The sequence below is a fragment of the Leopardus geoffroyi genome, chromosome B2, assembly GCF_018350155.1.
Source record: "Leopardus geoffroyi isolate Oge1 chromosome B2, O.geoffroyi_Oge1_pat1.0, whole genome shotgun sequence".
Lineage (NCBI taxonomy): Eukaryota > Metazoa > Chordata > Mammalia > Carnivora > Felidae > Leopardus > Leopardus geoffroyi.
In genome coordinates, this window is record NC_059332.1 from 32,176,227 (window position 1) to 32,192,199 (window position 15,973).

At 42.2% G+C, this 15,973-nt stretch overlaps 1 protein-coding gene across 1 annotated transcript in view; it reads left to right on the top strand.

The window, feature by feature from the left end:
• Positions 1 to 10,238, top strand: part of LOC123608222 (HLA class II histocompatibility antigen, DP beta 1 chain) — a 32,629-nt gene extending 22,391 nt beyond the window's left edge. Inside the window, 5 exon segments of the mRNA XM_045497867.1 lie at positions 7,017 to 7,286; positions 7,965 to 8,092; positions 8,094 to 8,247; positions 8,769 to 8,879; positions 9,878 to 10,238. Coding sequence (XP_045353823.1) covers positions 7,017 to 7,286; positions 7,965 to 8,092; positions 8,094 to 8,247; positions 8,769 to 8,878 — 662 coding nt within the window. The 3' untranslated portion in view covers position 8,879; positions 9,878 to 10,238.
• The last annotated feature ends 5,735 nt before the right edge of the window (positions 10,239 to 15,973 follow it).

A 15,973-nucleotide genomic window follows, 5' to 3' on the forward strand; every position in this document is an offset into this window, starting at 1 on the left:
AAGTGTACTCTTTAATCCCCTTCACCTGTTTCACCCATCCCTCCATCCACCTTCCCTCTGATAACCATCGTTTGTTCTCTATAGTTAAGAGTCATTTCTTGGTTTGTCTCTTTTTTCCCTTTGTTTATTTGTTTTGTTTCTTAAATTCCATATATGACTGAAATCACATGGTATTTGTCTTTCTCTGACTGACTTATTTCACTTAGCATTATACTGTAGCTCCATCCATGTCATTGCAAATGGCAAGATTTCATTCTTTTTTATGGCTGAATGACATTCCATTGTATCTATACACCACATCTTCTCTATCCATTCATCTATCAATGGACACTTGGACTGCTTCCATAATTTGGCTATTATAAACAATGCTGCATTAAACACAGGGGTGCACATATCCTTTTGAATTAGTGTTTTCATATTCTTTGGGTACATAGCCAGCAATGCAATGAGTAGATTCTTATTTCTATTTTTAACTTTTTACTATTTCTGTTTTTAATTTTTTGAGCACTCTCCATACTGTTTTCCACAGTGGCTGCACCAGTTTGCATTCCCACCAACAGTCATAGCAGCATTTTTCTAGAGAAGTCTTCTGAGGCAAGGAAAATAAAGCAAAAACAAACCATTGGGACTACATCAAAATTTTTTTAAGTCAATTGCTTTAAAAAAAGAAAGCATTGCAACCACTACTGAGAACTAGCAGAACTGTGTTCTGATTGAAAAACAGGCGGGGAAACCTCTTAGTGGAACAGGGAATGGAGTTGGACGTGAGGGAGGAGAGCAGGCAGGGCAGGTAGAAGATAGATATCACAGACTCCAAACTGGATGGGGCCAGGGGCTCAGAGGCTGAGAGGGCAGAGCATAGAGCAAGACAGGCTCAGGAGACTGAGAGAAATGAAGTGCTCCTGTGGCACAGCCACTAAAAGTCAAATGGGGGGGGGGGGGAGGGGGCGCCTGGGTGGCGCAGTCGGTTAAAGCGTCCCACTTCAGCCAGGTCACGATCTCGCGGTCCGTGAGTTCGAGCCCCGCGTCGGGCTCTGGGCTGATGGCTCAGAGCCTGGAGCCTGTTTCCGATTCTGTGTCTCCCTCTCTCTCTGCCCCTCCCCCGTTCATGCTCTGTCTCTCTCTGTCCCAAAAATAAATAAACGTTGAAAAAAAAAAATGTTGAACCATAATTCAAAATAAATAGGATTTAAAAAAAAAAAAGTCAAATGGGGCTCCCTGAGGCTTGTGTGGTGGCTCCTGAGGCTACTCTTCCTCCTCCCTGCCTGAGCAATCAGTTGAGCAACTTCAAACTGGGACACATGGAGCCCTGAGGAAGGACAAGGATTCTGAAGAGACCACCCAAATCAACTCTAGTCATCTCTGCAGTGACAGAGACAATGGCCAGACCCCCCCCCCCCACACACACACACACCCTTCTCTGACTCTTAGGAGGGCCTGTTAAGGCCCCTTGACAGCGACTCAGAGAGGGTCTTGAGCAGAAGGAGAAGCTTCATCTGGGAGCTGGGCTTCCCAAGCTCAACCCTGAACTGACATGGTGAGCCTCGTGTTGACATGCTCTTCAAACATCCTTTACTTCTGCCACTGTGCCGCATTGCCCTCATTTCTGTGGTCTGGGAAGTTGTGCCACAAATTCATTCTGGAGTTTCCATTGATGATACATTTTAAGTCACATAGAGAAGCTGCAATTTAAAGACTCCTTCAATAGACAATTGTGGACCCCCAGTTAGATTCCAGGCAGCCAGTAATGTATAATCAACTCTTTGCTGACCAGCATTATGCTGTTAACAAAACCAGACAAAGACAACACAAGAAAAGAAAACTGCAGGCCAATATCCATAATGAATATATATTCAAGATCCTCAAAAGAGGGGCACCTGGGTGGCTCAATGGGTTAAGCATCCAACTCTTGTTTTTGGCTCAGATCATGATCTCATGGTTGGTGGGCTTGAGTTCCGTATTTGGCTCTGCACTGACAGCACAGAGCCTGATTGGGATTCTCTCTTTCTCCTTCTCTCTCTACCCCTCTCCCTACATGCTCATACTCTCTCTCTCTTTCTCAAAATAAATAAATAAATATGTAAACGTGTTTTAAAGATCCTCAAAAGAATACAAGCAAACCATATTCAACAGCATACTAAAGGAATTATACACCATGACTAAGTGGGACACATCCCTGGGATGCAAGGATAGTTGAACATAAACAAATCAATAAGTGCAATACACCACATTAATAAAACAAAAAGGAAAAACAATACATGATCATCTCAACAGCCACAGAAAAAACATTTGAGAAAGTTTGGCACCCATTCACAATTAGACTCTCAACAAAATAAGTATAGAGGGAACTCAAACTCAACACAGTAAAGGTCATATATGAAAAGCCCACAGCCTACCTTATCAATGGAGAAAAACTGAGAGTTTTCCAAGATCTGGTTCAAGGCAAGGATATCCACTCTTGCCTCTTCTTTGCAACATAGTTATGGAAGTCCTGGCCAGAACAATTAGACAAGAAAAAGACATAAAAGATATCCGAACCAGAAACAGAGAAGTAGAATTATCTCTGTTTGTGGATGACAAGCTCATATAGACAGAAAACCACAAAGACTCAAAAAACAAAAAAACAATTAGAACTTTTCAAAAAATTCAGTAAAGTTGCAAGATATTAAGTTAACATACAAACATCAATCACCTTTCTATACACAGACAATGAACTGTCTGAATAGAAGTTTAGAAAACAATCACACTCACAATAGCAACCAAAAGTGTAAAATACTTAGGAATAAACTTTACCAAAGAGGTGAAAGACATGTACACTGGAAATTACAAAACATTGGCAAAAGAAATCAAAAAAGACTGGACTGGAAGAATATCCATAGTACCCAAAATGATCTACAGATTCCATGCCATCCTTTTCAAAACCCCAGTAATATTCTTGATGGAAATAGAACAAAATAACTCTAAAATTCATATGGAATCAGAAAAGATCCTGAATGATCAAAGCAATCCTGAGCAAGAAGAACAAAGCATCACATTTCCTGATTTCAAAATATATTACAAAGCTACAGTGATTAAAACAGTATAATCTATGGGGCACCTGGGTAGCTCAGTCGGTTAAGCGTCCAACTTCGGCTCAGGTCATGATCTCGCGGTCTGTGAGTTCGAGCCCCGCCTTGGGCTCTGTGCTGACAGCTCAGAGCCTGGAGCCTGTTTCAGATTCTGTGTCTCCCTCTCTCTGACCCTCCCCCATTCATGCTCTGTCTCTCTCTGTCTCAAAAATAAATAAACGTTAAAAAAATTTTTTTTTAAACAGTATAATCTAAGGTGCCTGGGTGGCTCAGTCGGTTAAGCATCCAACTCTTAATTTCAGCTCAGGTCATGATCTTAGGGTTTGTGGGTTTCAGCCCCATGTCACGCTCTGTGCTGTTAGCGCTTAGGATTCTCTCTCTCCCTCTCTCTGCCCCTCCCTTGTTCTCTCTCTCTCTCTCAAAATAAATGAATAAAGTTTTAAAAAAAACAGTATGATACTGACATAAATACAGACGTATAGAGCAGTGGACCATAATGGCCCAGAAATAAATCCACACATCTACAGTCAACTTATACTCAACGAGAATGCCACGAACATACAATGGGGAAAAGATAGTCTTCAATAAATGATACTGAGGAAACTGGATATCCACATGCATAATAATAAAATAGGATGCTTATCTCACACCATATATAAAAATCAACTCAAAATGATTAAAGACTTAAATGTAAAATCTGAAATTATAAAACTTCTGGAAGAAAACATACAGGAAAACCTTCTTGACATTGGTTTGAGCAATGATCTTTTGGACATGACATCAAAAGTACCGGCAACAAGCAAAAACAGACAAACAAAATTGCATTAAACTAACAAGCAACTTACTAAATTTACTAAATTTATTTTCAAAGTACAGGAACTCATGTAACTCAATAGAAAATAAACAAACAAACAAACAAAAAACTGATTAAAAAACCAGCAAAGGACCTGAATAGACATTTCTCCAAAGAAGACATACGGTTAGCCAACATGTATATGAAAAAGTACTCAACTTTACTAATTATCAGGGAAATGCAAATCAAAACCACCATAAGATACCATCTCACACCTGGTAGAATGGCTAGTATCAAAAGATGGAAGAAGATTAATGATTCTAGGATGTGGAGAAAAGAGAACCCTGCACACTGCTGGTGGGGATATAAGTTGGTGCACCCATTATGGAAAACAGTATGGAGGCTGCTCAAAAAAATTAAAAATAGGAGTGCATGGGTGGCTCCATTGGTTGAGTGTCCGACTCTTGATTTCAACTCAGGTCATGATCCCAGAGTCCGGTGAGTATGGAGCCTGCTTAAGATTCTCTCTCTCTCTCCCTCTGCCCTCTCTCCTGCTCACACTCTCTTGCTCTCTAAATTAATTAAGTAATTAAGTAAGCAAATAAGTAAAATTAGAACTACCATATGATCCAAGATCCAACAATCCCACTTCTGGGTACATATCCAAAAGAAATGAAATCTGGATTTTGAAGAGATATCTGCACTTCCATGTTCACTTCAGCATTATTCACATAGCCAACATACGGACACAACTTAAATGTCCATGGACAGATGAATGAATAAAGAAAATGTGGCATATACACACAGCGAAATACTCTTCAGCCTCTAACAAGAAGGAAATCCTGACATTTGCAACAACATGGCTGAATCTGTAGGACATTACGCTCAGTGAAACGGACCGGATGTAGAAAGACAAATACTGCATGATCTTACTTGTATGTGAAATCTAAAATAGTCAAATCCATAGAAGTGGTTACCAGGGGTTAGGGGAGGTGAAAATGGGGAGGTATTTTGCAAGGAGTACTAAGTTTCAGTTATGCAAGATGAGTTAAGTTCTAGAGAACTATGTACAGCAATGTGTCTATAGTTGACAGTATCATATTGTGTACTTGAAATTTAAGAAGGTAGATCTTGAGTGTTTTCACTACAAAAGAAAAAAGAAAAAAAGGTAACTGGTAACTGCATAAGATGGTGAATATGCCATTTGGCTTGTGACTATTTCAAAATGTACACGTGTATCAGGCCATCAGGCTTTATCATGATTTTTTAAATTTTAGAGAGAGAGAAAGTATGCACAAGTGGGGGAGAGGGGGAGAGGAGGTGGATTGAGAAAGAGAGAGAGAGAGAGAGAGAGAGAGAATCCCAAGCAAGCTCCATGTTCAGCCTGGAGGCCAGTGGGGCTTGATCCCACAACCCTGGGATCATGACCTGAGCCAAAATCAAGAGTTGGACGTTCAACCGATTGAGCCACCCAGGCACCCCTATGTGGTTTTTTATCATCAAATATATGTCAATAAAGCTGGAAACATATTTTAAAAAACAAAATCAATTATCTGCCCATTCTCTGATTCATAAGTATTTACTAAGACTAAGGTTAGATGCTGTATACAGATACAAACAAAAGAGTAACTTGCTTTAAAATGTTCAAGTGTAAAGAACAGGATAAGACATGGGGAAAAAATCACATTGTCTGAGTGTCCCTAATGTGATCATTGTGATAAGATTCTAAAACACACAGAGAATGCACTCACCCATTCTTTTTTTTTTAAGTTTATTTATTTATTTTGAGAGAGAGAGTAAGCAAGAGTGGGAGAAGGGCAGAAAGCGAGGGAGAGAGAGAATCCCAAACAGGCTCTGAACTGTCAGCACAGATCCCCACATGGGGCTCGAACTCATGAACCACAAGATCATGACCTGAGCTGAAATCCAGAGTCAAATACTTAACCGACTGAGCCACTCAGGTGCCCCACACCCACCCATTCTAATGGGTTTCCTACATAGTTTTTGTTCCTATGCATTCTTTCAAAATATGTATTTCTCATGTGTCTATATATATATATTTTTTTTAATGTTTATTTAATGTTTATTTATTTTTGAGACAGAGAGAGACAGAGCATGAACAGGAGAGGGGCAGAGAGAGAGGGAGACACAGAATCTGAAACAGGCTCCAGGCTCTGAGCTGTCAGCACAGAGCCCGACGCGGGGCTCGAACTCACGGACCGTGAGATCATGACCTGAGCCGAAGTCGGACGCTTAACTGACTAAGCCACCCAGGCGCCCCCCATGTGTCTATATTTTTAACATTCCTACACAATGTTATAAAGTATATTGTTTTCTTTTTCTGTCACTCAGCATAATAACCATAAGATCTGACAAGAGAGTTAAGAGTACAATCATTTGGTTTCTTCTAAGGGTTGCATAATATTCCATGGTGCACATGACAACAGTTTAGGTATTTGCTGTCCCAGGGATGATCACACCGACTGATTTCTGCCAACTCCTCAGTTTCACAAATACTGCCACAGCCAGCAGCAGCCCCTAGCTGTCCCTTTATGGGCCTGTGTGAACATTTTTGATGTCTAACAAGTTGTGGGAGTGCTGCGTCATATGACATACATCTCTTCAGTTTGACCAAGTGTCCCCTGAGTGCTATTCTGACCATCTGAGGCAGCTACACTCCATCAAGCAATATGTGAGTTTTCTCCATACCCCCAGACACCAGTTTGGAACTATCCAACTCTCTAATTGTTCTGAGTCTGATAGATTTCAGTCTCATTTCCCTCTGGATTTTCAATTTTCTTTCCACTGATGAGCCGCAGTCCGCCTTGCAAGTTTCCTCTCCTACAAATCCCCATCCCGCTCCTTACCTACTTCTCTATCACAGTCCTTTATTTTGCTTGTGTTTTAGGAGTTGCTTATATATTCTAGATATGAGTCCCATGTCAATTGTAGGCATGGCGAGTCTATTCCTATTCCCTAGTAACTTCTTAGTGGTGCACTTTGCTTAACAGAAGTATTGAAATTTAATGTCATTCCTTTCATTCTATTTTTGCCTTGTGATTCAAATTTGCTCAAGAAATGCTTCCTCACCCCTCTATTCGTTATCACACTCAGCTATCCATTCTGATCTCAACCTCATAGTCTACTCCTCATAGAGCTTTACCTCTACCAGAGGCGGAGTGTCTGCTACGAGTTGAACGGGACACACCGCTTCCTGGAACAATATGTGTACAACAGAGAGCTGTTCGTCCAGTTCGACAGTGACAGCGCCGAGGGGGTGTTTGTGGCGGAGTCTGAGCTGGGCCTCGAAACTGCCAAGAACTGGAACATACAGATGGAGTTCCTGGAGCTGAGACGGAGCGCCGTGGACACGGTGTGCAAGCACAACTTCGAGCTGGACGAGGGATTCACGCTGCAGCGCAGAGGTGACGGGCGGGTGGGAAGGTGACGACTCTGGAAGGGGTGGGTTTGGGCAGCAGAGGAGAGGGGACCCCCCCCTCCGCCCCGGGGAGGCCACCCCACCCGGGCTCAGAGCCCGTCATGGTGCACAGGAGCCAAGATCAGTGCGGAAAGGGCCAGAGACTCCCTGCTAATCAAACACGAAAGAGCAAAGAACACTAGGTTTGTGGATCTGGCTACAGACTTTTTTTTTTAATGAAAATATCAAACTGCAAGATCAAAGGAAATCTATTGACTGACTATATCCTGATTCCGAGATAATATTTGGCAGGATTATACATCCTTTTGAACAAGATGAGAAAATGTAAATTCAAGGCATAGCCTGTTCAAACATTTCTGATCAAAAAATATTAGTTACCATCTCTTACATTTCCAGCAAAAGTGTTAGCACCAACTTTGACCCTCTCCTGTTCTTCTTTGCTCTTTCTTTATTGGGTATGACAAGGTCATTCTTAGAACAACTGAATGTTTCATTCTGTTTTTCCTACTATGTTCTCCATCTTCTGCCTCTAAATACCTTAATAGATATGATTCACGTTTAACATCTAAGAAGTCATTTTGGCAAAAAAAAAAAAAAAAAAATCGCTAAATGCACTGTTTTTGGTGGTCTCAGCCGTCATAACAAGATTCTTGTCCCCTCCTAGTCCAGCCTAATGTGAACGTCTCCCCCTTCAAGAAGGGGCACCTGCAGCACCACAACCTGCTTGTTTGCCATGTGTCAGATTTCTATCCCGGCCACGTTCAAGTCCGCTGGTTCCTGAATGGACAGGAGGGAAACGGCTGGGGTTTTATCCACTAACCCGATCCATAATGGAGACTGGACCTTCCAGATGCTGGTGATGCTGGAAATGACCCCACAGCAGGGAGATGTCTACACCTGCCAGGAGGAGCACCCCAGCCTGGACAGTCCTGTCACCGTGGAGTGGAGTGAGTTGCTCCCTGAACCCCAGGCTCTGAGGGCTTCTCATTCTGTGTTGTGTCACTCACTATACATTGGGGTCACACCACCCCGTATTGTTCCTCATCAACCTAACCGCCATCTTTGCTGGAGCAGTAAAGATCTGGCAATTCGAGCACACATGTATCCTGCCCTGGGCAGGTCTAAAGGATCTCTCCTTGTCAAAGCAAAAACTCAGAAAGGCAATTGCATTCATGACTGGCCCTCACACATGGGAACTGCCTCTCTCTTCTGTCTCCATTCAGTCCCATAAGCTCGGACTTAATGGGCTGAATAAAACCAGCGTTTGCCTCCTGTGGAAGTCATCACTCTGAGGCCCAAAACATTAGCGTGCTGTCCACATCTGCTCCTACTCCATAGTGGCTCCAAGCTTGGCCTTATCCTCTTCCTTTTCTCTCCACGGTGGCTTAGATCAGGGTCCAGGCATCAGACAAGGCCTTGGGGTTGTGGCAGGTGAAGACGGGACTGACCCTGAGTTCATTCTTCTCAGAGGCGCAGTCTGATTCTGCCCGGAGCAAGATGCTGGCTGGAGTCGGAGGCTTCGTGCTAGGGCTCATGGCCCTTGGAGTGAGCCTCCTTCTCCATTTTAGAAGCCGTTGAGGTAAGAAACTTCTTGAAAGTGGTTGCTACTGTCTTTCCACTGTCTCACTCCCCTCTTCTTCAGTCATGAAGTTGTGACAGAAAAACAAAACAACAGAGCAAAAGAGGTCACTGAAATCAGATTCTGTTAAGGCAAAGACAGCCTGTAGGGAGGAAGACAGCTAGACAGAGATCTGACCCAGTAAGATACCTGAGGCTGCTGGTCACCCTATTCTGCAGGGTGTTCTTTGAAGCCTGGGGTAGACTCATACCCACAGAGTGGGCCCTGCTTTCATTCCCGGTGACACGGGGGCCGCAGTGCAAACATCTGGTTAATTTTCTCATGTGTTGTCACTCTTTACTCTCTCAGTGACCAAATTCATCTTCCCCTCTTACTTTCATTTCAGGATGACAGGGACCTCAGCCAACAGGTGGTATTTCTGTTTCCTTCTTCCTTCTTGGGATATAATTCATTTCATTGCAACATAAGTTTGGGAGCATTCAATAAGGATGCTGTGTTCAGGATATGTCATGGGCAGTGCCCTGAGAATGAGGAGAAACTCTCAGAGGCTGCTCCTTTTTTTTCAAGTTGAGTCAAATTGCCCCCAACTCTTGATCCCATTTTCATCTGTAAGTGGGTGTGGCCACAGAGCATGACTTTGCCCCATTGCTGAAGGAAAGTCCAGAAACTTTTCCATTTTTCTTAGGCCAGCATTCAGCCTCTCTCTATAATACTTTTCTCTCCTGGGATTCCAGAGGTAAAGGGAATGTAGTCTTTGAGCTTAGATTGTTTTAAATTCTTCTTCTTCTTTTTTTAAAGTTTATTTATTTTGAAAGAGAGACAGCACAAGCGGGGAGTGGGGCAGAGAGAGAAGGAGAGAATCCCAAGCAGGCTCCACACCATCAACACAGAGCCTGCCATGGGGCTTGAATTCACAAGCTGTGAGCAGAAATCAAGAGTCGGACGCTTAACCAACTTAGCCACCCAGACACCCCTTACGTTCTTCGTATTCTTCACAGGACTCCGGAACTGAGCTCAACTATCACACGTAGCCTTGGAACAAGTGATTCTGATACTCCTGTTGTCCAGCAATCCCCCACTTCCAAAAAGGATATTATGGCTAAATTGTGCCCCTGACACCAGTTTCTGAGTGTCTGCATTTTAATTCAATGTACTTACTCTTTCTCAAGTTCTTCCAGTCTATTGAGGGACCTTTCCTGAGGAACATAAACCATCTAAATCGAATATTGTTTTTCTTTCTTTTTGAGAGGAAGAAGATGATCATGTGGCCATGTTTATGGTTGAAGGGTTTGGTGATCACTGGACAGGTCATTGTTGTTTTACCCAGGCATGGAGAAATAATACACTTCTTGATGGTGATCGATTCTCCTTGTTGAATAAGAGGCCAACTGATAGAGGACCTCCTAAAATTCGCTTTACTTCATTGTAGATGACCAAATTCATTCTGTATTTTTACTAGTTGAGGGGTGGAACCATCACTCCTAGAAATCCCAGATGGAACAGACACTGAGCCTGGATTTCACCATTGACATTCATACAGGACTGATAAAGCATGTCAACCATGAAGAATATGCTTTCCAAGTGCAAAAATCAACATAAGATCAGAATGGTAGCAAATGATATTTGCTCACAGGTGTAGATCACAGGTGTAGTATGTTAACATTATAGTTCTCTTTTTATATTATTCACACCAGGGTATAGAAACAGACTTACCCCATGACTCCATGTTTATCAGATCACCCTAAACTTCCCTTTGAGCCATTCAGTAGGAAGTACATCTCCAGTTTCAAAAGCATCAAAGAAAGGTGATACCAGGTTTTTCAGACATAGGCCTGCTTTATAGAATACAGTTTCTTATGATTTTTGTAAATCTTTTTAGTTGATGTTTGAGACCAAGGTAGAAATCATATTTGCTTCAGTCATTTCGTGGCATGATGTGCCATCTAAGCCCAAATTTTATATAATAGTAATCAGGAAAACCTCTAATTCCTGTAATATTCATAGATTAGTGTCATTTTTCAAAACCAACAAGGCCTTAACCAAACTTAAAGAATTTTCCTTTCTTAACTGACCTTCTTGCATGGGACTATGTAAAACCAGGGTTTTTTTTAGGGGCGCCTGGGTGGCTCAGTCGGTTGAGCGTCCGACTTCAGCTCAGGTCACGATCTTGCGGTCCGTGAGTTCGAGCCCCGCGTCAGGCTCTGGGATGACCCAGAGCCTGGAGCCTGCTTCCGATTCTGTGTCTCCCTCTCTCTCTGCCCCTCCCCCGTTCATGCTCTGTCTCTCTCTGTCTCAAAAATAAATGAATGTTAAAAAAAATTAAAAAAAAAAAAACCAGGGTTTTTTTTAATGTTTATTTATTTTTGAGAGAGAGATTGACAGAGTGTGCGTGGAGGAGGGGCAGAGAGAGGGAGAGACAGAATCCAAAGCAGGCTCCAGGCTCCGAGCTGTCAGCACAGAGCTCAGCACGGGGCTCGAACTCACAAACTGCAAGATCGTGACCTGAGCCTAAGTCGGACGCTCAACCTACTGAGTCACCCAGGCGCCCCCGGTTTGAGCAAATATCATCATAAACTATGACCATACATCAGTTTCTGGTGATTTTAAATATCACAAGATAGACATCTTGTGATCAAGTAAGAGGCCATTTCAGGGGTCTCCAAGACCACCCAGATTAGGTGAATCACTAGGAGGACTCATGTAATTGTACTCATGGCTGTGACTTATTACAGTCAAAGTTTATGAAGCAAAGTCATTCAAGGGAAAAGGCACATGGGACAAAGCCCAGAAAAACCAGGTGCAAGCTTCCAAAAGTCCTCTCCTGTTGGAGCCGCAGGACACGCTTAATTCCTGAAGCCATGAGTGTGACCACAGGTGTGAAATACTGTCTGCCAGGAAAGCTCAGCGCTCGGCGCTCAGGATTTTTACTGGGGCCTGGTGGTGGAGGCACCCTCTGCCTAGCACGTTCCAAAATTCCAGACTCGCAGAAGGAAAGCAGGTGTTCAGCATAAACCAATTTTTATACAGTTTAGACACAATTTAGGCATATTCTTAATGGGTCTGGGAATGGTGGGAACCCTTTCAAAATCCAAGTTCCCAGATGCCAGGCAGGGACCAACTTTGTAAGCAGACCTTTCAAAGAATGTTACTGCTTTTCTGCACAGGAACAAACCATCCATTTTGCTGACAATTTTCAAAATCACACGAGTATCCATTTTTATCAAAGAAAGACATACACTGATACAGAAAACACCCTTAAATCCTAGCTTCCTGGAAACACGGGTTATTGCAGAAGACGTGGAGCTAAATTCATATAATTATTTTTCATTCTTGTTATCATGATGTGAAATTATTATTACAAATGTTTTATGAATTTCTATTAGCATTTAAGCAGTTTTTAAAACACTTTTTTAATGTTTTTACTTATTTTTGAGACGGAGAGAGACAGAGCATGAGCAGGGGAGAGGCAGAGAGAGAAGGAGACACAGAATCCAAAGCAGGCTCCAGGCTCTGAGCAGTCAGCACAGAGCCCAACGCGGGGCTCGAACTCACAGACTGTGAGATCATGACCTGAGCCGAAGTCAGATGCATAACCCACTGAGCCACCCAGGCGCCCCAGCACTTAAGCAGTTTTTAAATAGTAATCCCTGTGCCCAAGATGCGGCCTGAACTCATGACCAAGATCAAGAGTCACATGCTCCACTAACTGAGGTAGCCAAGGGCCCCTGGATTTAACAGTGTTTGAAAAGCTGAAGTACAAAGGATGCAGATGAAAATATTCTATTCTCTGAAGGTTTGGGGGTTTTTTTTGTTTGTTTGTTTGGGGTTTTGGTTTGGTTTTGGTTTTTATTTTGTTCAATGCCATGAGAAATTACACGTGTCTTCTAGTCTGTGATGTTTCTAGCAGAGAGTATAGTCTCCCAACTCTTGGTGTCCCAAATGAGAAAGTGAAGCTGTAATTCAGTATATCCACTGTCAATCATCTTGGAAAACAGAGGGAGGCAATCCAAAGAATTTCACATCCAAGAAGTTTGACTCTGAATGAGACTCTCATTGCCTGCCCCTGCCTAAAAAGGAGAGACTTCACTATTTGGGATGTTTCTAACGTTTATTTTTGAGAGAGTGCATGCATGCAAGCCAAGGAGGAGCAGAGAGAGAGGGAGACAGAGGATCTGAAGCAGGCTCTGCACTCACAGCAGAGAGCCTGATGCGGGGCTTGAACTCATGAACCACGAATCATACTTATGAACCATAAGATCATGACCTGAACCGAAGTCAGAGGTTTAACCTACTGAGCCACCCAGGAGCCCCTGGAATTTTGATAAGAGACAAACAAACAAACCTTGTCAGCAGAAGACTGATAAACCAGCATTTATAATGCCTAATAGTTAATTCAGTATTATCTTCTGGATCCCTACAGATGCATTATGTTCTGCCTTTTTAATAAATATGAGCAGTATTTCAGCCGCAAATATATATATATTTACATATATATTTGCATATATATGTATGTTATCTTGAGTCATAATTAAAAGGGATTTAGTTTACCCTCTGCTTATAAAGCAGCACCAGTACATTAATTTAGGGCTTGACAAGGAGAAAGAGGCCTCCCTGATTTTTGGTTTGGCCAACAATTCCTCCTAACATGGTATCATCAGAGGACAGTCATAACACTGTGAGTTAACTCTGAATTCTAACCATTGAGTAGGGTTCTGAAGCTTGCCCTCTTGAAGGTAGAGGATTGTCACATGTAAACATAATAGGTAATTTTTTTATGACAGGTAAATTATTTAGTGCTTCTGTCCTTTCCTCTTTTTTTTTTTCTTTTTTAATCTACATTGATGCTGTATTTGAAATAGTTCTGAGTTTAAGCGTTCTTTCTTGTATCAAATGAGTGAGGACTCAAAGCAGAGAGAGAGAGAAAAAAAGGTAAAAAAGTACTTCTTTAGTTTGAAAATCACAGATGGAGTGCCTGGGTGGCTCAGTCAGTTAAGCATCTGACTTTGACCTAGGTCACGATCTCATGGTTCGTGGGTTCAAGCCCCACATCAGGCTCTTGTAGTCAGCACAGAACCTGCTTTGGTCCCCTTCTCTCCACCCTTCCCCTGCTTTCTCTCCTCTCTCTCAAAAACAAACATAAAAATATTCTTAAAAGAAGAAGAAAATAAAATCACAGACAGTTTATCTTTCTACAATTAAATTAGGAGGGAAAAAAATGAAGAACCCACTGGTACCAGGTAGAAGCAAGAGGCTTCTAGGGTTTGGCATACATATTCAGTCACTGTGAATTTCCACTGTTTTTCCATGCCAGAACGTACAACAGAGACTTGGGAAGGTATTTTTAATCCTCATGAGTAATGTTCTAAGTTTTCTGAGGAAAAAGCCAGATTACCCATTGCAAGGATCTGAATGAGTTTTAAATGGTCTCTGAAGCTCAAGAATGTTAAATAGAAGCCCATTGCCACCTAGTGGCCAACAGTGGAATCTACACTTGGAATAAGAAGCGAGGGAATTTGTCAATTTGGGAATACTCCAACATTTTTAACAAAAAAGTTAGAGAAAAAGTTAGGCGTACAGAAACCAAAATAAATGTGGCCAAATGTAGATGCTTTGGCAGCGCCAGCGCTTCTGTGCTTTGGCTATGCCTTTAACAGCAGCTGTGAAAATATGCTAATCATTGCTCTGTCACTAAACAAACCCTGATCACATTTCTACATAACTGAATATAAAGAAAACATACCAACAGAAGGAAACCCTTCAACATCAACTTTGGAAAGGAGAAGGACTACATAACTAGAGAGCGCTAGTATCTGTAAAGTTAGTGGGATCATCGGAAAACACCTAGAGAGAGCAGTACTGTCCAATAGAACTTTCTGCTATGGTGGAAATGTCCTGTGTCTGAGCTGTCCAATAAAGCAGCCACTAGCCACATGTGCTCTTCAGCATTGAAAGTGCTAATAGCTAGTGCAACTAAGGAGTAGAATTTTTTCATTTAATTTTAAATTATTTAAATTTAAATTATCATAGCCATATGTGACTAGTAGCTACCATTCTGGACTCGCCGAGTATGGTTTACAATCTTTCTCTAAAAATATGTAGACTCTCTCTTAGTAGCTTTCAGTGGAGGTAGGACCACCTTCAGGCGAAACTGCTAGAAAATTGAAAAATGAAAAGGGATTTGAGAAGCAAATAAAATGCCTGGTCAGGTCACAGCTCATTAGATTTGGGGATATCAGAATTCCAAAACCAGACCCACTGGCAAGTTTAAAAAACTCACAAAAGAGGGGCGCCTGGGTGGCTCAGTCGGTTGAGCGTCTGACTTCGACTCACGTCATGATTTCGTGGTTTATGAGTTCGAGCCCCGCGTCGGGCTCTGTGCTGACAGCTTGGGGCCTGGAGCCTGCTTCGGATTCTGTGTCTCCCTCTCTCTTTACCCCTCCCCTGCTCATGCTGTCTCTCTCTGTCTCTCAAAAATAAATAAATAAATGTTTAAAAAAATCACAAAAGAGGTTAAGGAAGTATCAACAATCCAATTCTACCACATACAGACGCCACAGACATAGAAATAATCTTGGCAAGCCTTCAACTCACGTGGTTTAAAAGTGCTGGGAACCAAGCCAAAGGGAATCACGAAGACAAAGAACTCATAAACGTTCCCAACACATTTCTCCTGGTACACACGAAAAGGGGGCACTTGAGCACACCTCCGCTGATTCGCCTTGTGAGTTTAAAGAACTTTGCCTTAAAGATCAAGCCAGATCCTCCCGTAGGACAGCACAAATGGCCCCAAGGTCTGTCCCTCCAGACCTGTTGCAATGTTAAATCTGTCTGGAGACACCCTAGACTCTATTAAAACACTTTTGAACTAAGGAAAATATCCTAGAATTCTAGGAACCTTGGGATATCTATCAAGAGCAACTTTCAATTAGGAAAACCTAACCTAGTAAGGGGGCTATTTTGAATATTGGGGCACGTGTGGAGGAGAAAGTATCTAAGATGATGGGTTGAGGTAACATTAAAGGAGATTACAGGAAACCAAAAAAGTTTCAGTGGTGACTTCACCCTTCCCTGGGTGTTTTATTTGAATTTACTAA